The sequence below is a fragment of the Callorhinus ursinus genome, unplaced genomic scaffold, assembly GCF_003265705.2.
Source record: "Callorhinus ursinus isolate GAN/ISIS: 27379988/994484 unplaced genomic scaffold, GSC_fseal_2.0 scaffold111, whole genome shotgun sequence".
NCBI classification, from domain to species: Eukaryota; Metazoa; Chordata; class Mammalia; order Carnivora; family Otariidae; genus Callorhinus; species Callorhinus ursinus.
In genome coordinates, this window is record NW_027397173.1 from 743,493 (window position 1) to 749,967 (window position 6,475).

Below are 6,475 nucleotides of genomic sequence, written 5' to 3' on the forward strand. Positions count from 1 at the left end.
ATATGTCCGTATGGGGTCTTTGCTATTTATAAAGACATCTGATTCTCTGGAGGTTAAATGAATTTCTATTTTCAAATTCAGAGTAAGAACATCAGACTTCACCTATTAATCTACACAGTATATTGAACCAAATCTCAAAATAAAGCCCAGCAGTAAATATGCTTTTTTGAACTTTAAATCCTCCCTCCTCAAGTTCTACAAAAAAAGAAGTAAAATTTTACATGAAATTAACTGGTTCAAGTGCCTTTAAGGAATGGTTTCCATTCTAGAATGAAATGGGATTTTCCCTAAATCAACCCTTTGTCTTCTTAAAGCAAGTGGTTTTGCATTGTATCCTGACAATGGAAGAAGAAAATCCAGCTAAGAGTACTGGTTTTAGACAACTTTTGTCTTGTAGAAAATGCCATGAGGGATGAGCATATTGCCCAGCCTTTGAGGGTGGGGCCTGTGGGCCTCATCAGGCTCCCACCTTTTCTGGCTGGAGCCCCTCCAGCCCCGAGGAGTCTGAGCGTCCTCGGCCACTGGTGCTCTGGTGTGCTTTCTTGGTCTCCTGCCGGGCAGAGCTGGAGAGATCAATGGCCACATCTTCCAAGCCGTTCTCAGGGCTGGCTTCATCTGAGCCTCTCTGGGATCCTGCCTGTCTTGGGCTAGAACCTTCCTGGAGGTGGTCTGAGTCCCCGAGTCCTGCCAGCTTTTCTTCATTTCCTGGTTTCCTTATCATCCCTGTGGATTTTTTATGCATCCCTTGCAAAAAAGGAAAAGAGAAAAAATAAAAATAGGTATCTCCAAATTCAGCAGTTTTGTAAATCTCTTCCTTGTCTTTGCTCTTTAAATCCCATTAGAAGTGCCCTCATCAGTGTCTGTCTCTGGGGCCTCTAGAGGAGCCAGATAGGTAACTACCCCCATTAAGGGTAGAAGTCTGATGTTGGCCTGTGGAGTGCAGCCAGCAAAGGTATCCAAGTGATTTTTTTTTTATTTAATTGTTGCCAATGTTTTAAAATCAGGAGATTTCACATTAAAAGCCAGACTTCCAGCTTCTCCGAAAGTAAGAATGTCTGGCAGCACTGGGCCCACTTTCTTATGTGGCCACAGGTCTGCAGATGCTAGTAAGCACCATAACCCCATACCTGGCCTGCTTGTGGAAGTTCAGAGGGGTGGACTTGGTTCCCTGCCCAAAATTCCCTCTGTCTTCAGTCTTTGAGGGCAAAGTCAAGGCCATATTTACAATTGTTATCTCTAGTCTCAGCATAGCAAATGAGGGGTAGGGGCTAAAAAAGTGTTTGCTAAACAAAAATCTCTCCCCACCAATCTAGAATTCCACCCCCCCACCACCCCCCACACACACACATGCACACACCTAACTCTAATCTCCTACCCTGCCCTGGGTGCTATCTTGTGACTCATTCCTCCAAGGTGTGATCCCTGCCCATTAGTCTCTGGTAACAGCAAACAGAAAACACCCAGAATGCCCAGCCCCAAAGCTTGGACCTCACCCATTAGACTGTTCTAGCACCAAAAGTCTAAGAGACAGAAAAGCAGGCTGTTAATGACAGAAAGAGGACCCAGACCCCGGACCCCCTGGCTCTGGTATGCAGGTTTCACTGCTTAGCACTGTCCTCATTCCTATTACCATGAGCTCTAAATTGTATGGTTTCCAAACACTGTAATAGGACACGACATTTTGGAAACATATTTCACATATTACAAGTATATCATTCTACTCTTAGAACCAAGGCCTGATGTGACCTTTCCACACACTGTCTACACAGTTCCAATGAAAAATAATTCTACTGACCATAGTTCAAGCCTTTGAATTAATTAAAATTGATGTGATATTCTGGGCCCAAATCTGAGTAAATGTACGTTGACTGGCTTTGCAAATGGCTGCTCTTCAGGGAACCCTGCCCCTTCCCCCAGCATCTCTGGCCCTCTTGCTGGCTGCAGGGCTCTCTTCCTTACCCAAGAGCCAGGGTGCGCAGGAACCAACCAGGCCACCCTCGGTGGAGTTGAGGACGGAGTCTGGCAGCGGGATGCAGTGTCGTACCATGGCCCCATAAAGCCCGTACTCGGCCATCACGCTGCTCCCACCCCAGCGCTTCTCCCGTTTCCGCCACTTGGCCCTCCGGTTTTGAAACCAGACCTAATGTGAGGCAGGACAGGAAGAAGAAGAGCATATAGGAGGAGACACAGTAAAGAGGATGCTCCTAGGTATCCCTGAGCAGGGGGTTCTAAAAACAGCCAACTAGTAGTTTTTAAGTCCCAGACCTTACAGGAGCTGTGTCTACTATTCACTCAAAACTCACAGGGACTCACTCATTATCCATCACTCAAATTGTGAGGATAATGTTCAACCAGTTTCCACTAAGGTTTTCCAGAGAGCCAGGAATGACAAAAATAAAATCAAAGTATTCTTTCTCACATCATGTAAAGAAGTGGACTACTATGTCTCCTGATTTTTCTCATTGATTGGAAACAGTTCATGTTTGCAATGGTCCCTTTTAATATAAAGTTGTTGGTTTGTTGGTGATATTTCTCCTGGAAAATATTATCTTAATAAAGAAACAATATGCAATATTGATTAGCTGTTAAAGAGTTAATGGCACATCTTCTGACCTGGAGAAATGTCCAAGATGTGTTGTCAAGCAAAGAGGCTAAGAAGTATAACACAATACCTTTTTGTAAAAACAAAGAGCAAAATTCCATGTGTATAAGTGTACATATATCTATAGGTACATACATACAAACATATTCAGTGCCAAATATATATGACACAGAGATGGTGTGCAGAAATGTTACAATAGGCTATTTATGTTGGTTTCTCTCAGGGAATGATAGTCAAAGAGATGATTGATAGATAGATGACAGATAGATAGATACAGTTATAGATAGATATAACTATATATATAGTTTTTAGTTGCAGCACACATTATTGTGTAATTTTAAGGAATTAATTAATAAAAGGAAAAAATTATTCAGGTTACAGAGGATGTCTTCTTAGAATAAGCATACAGAACAGCTCTAGCATTTTGGTACCTGCAGCTAAGTAAGCCTCAGTTTGTGTGTCAAGGGAAATGTGTTGGGTTGTTTAGAGGTGGCTGCGTGTATATGAGAAAAACACGTTCTCTGTGATGTCTTTGGGAAAGAGAAAAGGGACCCCAGACACCTGTATTCGGTCTTCCGGGAGCTCAGTTTTCACAGCCAGCATTTCCCGGGCATACACATCAGGGTAGTGGGCCTCGCTGAATGCCTTCTCCAACTCTTCCAGCTGGTGGGCAGTGAAAACAGTCCTGTAGAGAGACCCAAAGCACACGCATGAGTGCCTGTCTACAGGAGACTGCCAGGCTTCTCAGATGTAGAAGACCCTGTGCCTGCCTTTCCACACCCTAAAAGGCCACCTCATGATAACTGGATATCCCACCTCTGAATGATTAGCCTCTGGAAAGTCCAGAAGTTTGGTTCAAACAAAACAGAGTTCTTTAGTATGTTTTTCCTCCTCAATGAATTCAAGAAGATCTACTTTAAAGATCCACAAAATTGTGTCTTTAAAATGTTACAAAGATTATCCTGCAGCCTCCTGTGAATAGCAGAATTATGTTCTCAAATGGCTACTATGTGTCAACCAGGAGGCCCCAGGGCCTGCCATAATGCAGCCCCATAGATTCTCAGATTCTGCGTCCTGAGTAAAGGGCCAGGGAAGACAGCCCGGTGGTATACCTGTGCCGCCTCTTCTTCCTCTTGCCAGGTGTGGGGGACACTTTCAGGCCACTCCTGTCTTCAGATGGGCTGTCCTCATCTGTTAGCACAGGAGAAAGAGATTTTAAAGGTGAACACATTACCTTTTATTAAAAAAAAAAAGTTTTTAAAGGTGAGCATATTTTTCAGGGCACCTGGGTGGCACAGTCTGTCAAGACCCCCACTCTTGGTTTCAGCTCAGGTCATGATCTCAGGGTTATGAGACCGAGCCCCAAGTTAGGCTCCACGCTGAATGTGGAGTCTGCTTGAGATTCTCTCTCCTTCATCCCCCACTTGTACGTGCGCACTCTCACTCAAATAAATAAATAAATAAATCTTTAAAAAAATATATTTTTCACTTTCTCCTCTGGATTCTAATATGGGGACTGAAGTTATGATTCTGCTGGTGTATGTGAGTATTTAATAATACACTTTAGCATTGTTAGCACTTACTATATTCTAGGCACTCTGCTTAGCACTGTCCATGCATTATCGCAGTTATTCTTCATAAAATAAAAGAACTCCAAGGTAGCTGCTATTATTGTCCTATTTTTACAGATGAGGAAGCTGAGATGTGGGGAGATTAAGTAACTTCCCCAATTTCACACAGGTTGTACATGGTGAAGTTGGGATTCAAACCCCAGACTGTGTGAAGCTGCTTGGCTGTTAATGGAGTTCTCTACCCCCTCTTAGCTCCCAACTCCCAAATTCATCCACTTCCTTCTACCTCTAATCCTCTTCTTAACCCATACACCAACATTTCTAAGCAGGGGCGGGGATTGAGGTTTGACATCAGAACCCTTGTCAGGACTTCACTCCCTGCCTTGCTGTACCAATTCTGAATCTCTGGAAGTGGGGTCCAGGAAACTCACTCTTGACAAAATTTAGCCATATTTTGCCTTTCATTTTATCAGTGTTCACAGAGGAAAGAACTCAACCTATGAAGGCAGTTTCTGGATTTTTAGTGAAGTTTATAATAGAAGGATTTGTTTTATCTTACAGAGAGACTTATGAATCGTTTTTTAAAAGCAGAATGAGGGCGCCTGGGTGGCTCAGTCGTTGAGCGTCTGCCTTCAGCTCAGGTTATGATCCCAGGGTCCTGGGATCGGGTTCCCTCCTTGGTGGGAGGCCTGCTCTCCCTCTCCCACTCCCACTGCTTGTGTTCCTGCTCTCGCTGTCTCTGTCTCTGTCAAATAAATAAATAAAATCTTTAAAAAAAAAGCAGAATGAAAGTTTGCTTGCCTGCTGATCTGGCATGTTTACTTTTATTATTTTGTCTTTTATTATCCGTGGATACTCAGTGTACTCTTTTTGCCTTGGCTGCCTGGATGCTCAACTCTAGGTTCTACTATATAGTTTCTCTCAGTCCACGTTTTCTTGTATAATTTTCCGTTTTCTTCCACCCACACCCCAGACCTCTCAATTTTTTTGCCTCTGCTCTTTATAGAATTTCATGGCCTCCTTGTCTTTCCCCATATTCCGCCTCAACTTCTTTGAGGAAATAGCTTGGCTCGGAACAAAATGCTGAGCATAGAACAACGAAATTGGCGAGGTTACTTCCTTTCTCGCGTGTGGGGAAGAGGGAAGGCAGCGCGAGGTGAAAAACGCGGTACCTAGACTCCCTTTTCAGCACCCCAGAAGGCGGACAGTTCCAGGCCTCCAGGCCTCGCGCTCTTCAATCTTTCCAATCCAGCAAACCTTTGAGCGCCTGCAGGGTACTGGGTTCTGTGCTGGTGATGAACAAGCACACCCAGGTCTCACTGACCTCTGCGGTTCGCAGAGGCCGAGAGGCGCCGGGCGCTGGGGAAAAACCTTCAGGAAATCGCTGCTTGGTTGCCGAGACCCCCAGGGTAGGTCCAGAACCTGGTGGTGGTGATATCCGCTGTGCTGCGGGACCAAATCCCGGAGAAGAGGCAGGGATTTGGGGAGAGGCAAGGGGCGGGGAGCGAGGTTGCGAGAATACTCCTCCCCCGACGGGGCCACGCTCTGGGGTCCTGACTTCCCTTAGATCCGGGATGCTGGGAATAGGGGCTCAGTGAGGCGATGCTGAGTTACCCCTGCATGGCCCCAAGCCGGAGGAAACAGAGGCAAGACCCGGATGGGCTGGCCTGATTACCGGACGTCGGGACGCTCTCGCTGCTCTTCTGGCTGCTGAGCTGGGGCTGTGGACGACCTGGGGCTTGCTGGGCAGCGGGTTCAGGCGCTCCGGGTGGCAGGAACGGCACGTCGGCTAGGAGCAGGCAGGGCGCCCGAGCAGCCACAGGAGGCTGCACGCCGAAGCCGCAGAGAAGGCCGAGCCCCAGTGGGAGGGCCCCGCGCGCGAGGCAGGAGCCCCCAAGACCCGGACCCGTGCAGGGTGCGGCCGGGGAGGCCTCACAACCAGATCCTGGCCCGGGGCCGGCAGGTGCAGGCACCTCAGCCTCCAGGCCCAGCAGGTCGGTGATGGCGAAGCCGCGGGGGCGCGAGCCGCTAGGGGAGCCGCCAGGCACCAGCGCCCTGCTCCTGGAGCGCCCGTCGGAAACTGCGTCCCGGTAGGTCATTGCTTCTCAGTCGCCGAGGCTTGACCCTCTCTAGGTCACGTTTGCAGAGTGGGCGCAGCTCAGAGGACGCTTTATACTACCGGACAGCCCGTCGGGCGCGGAGGGCCAGGAGGGCTCCAATCAGTGGGGCGCGGACGCGTCATCGCCTCGGACCCCGCGAAATGGGGACGCCACCAGTTTCCCTCCCCTCGGTCGCCGCCCTC

At 47.6% G+C, this 6,475-nt stretch overlaps 1 protein-coding gene across 1 annotated transcript; it reads right to left on the reverse strand.

Annotated features, from left to right (window-relative positions):
- Nucleotides 1–457: 457 nt before the first annotated feature.
- VSX1 (visual system homeobox 1) lies at nt 458–6,272 on the reverse strand. Its single transcript, XM_025876962.1, has 5 exons — nt 5,849–6,272; nt 3,715–3,793; nt 3,164–3,287; nt 1,960–2,140; nt 458–744 (listed from the first exon to the last, which is right to left on the reverse strand). The coding sequence occupies exons 1-5, from the start codon at nt 6,270–6,272 to the stop codon at nt 458–460; spliced, it is 1,095 nt and encodes a 364-aa protein (XP_025732747.1).
- Nucleotides 6,273–6,475: the final 203 nt, after the last annotated feature.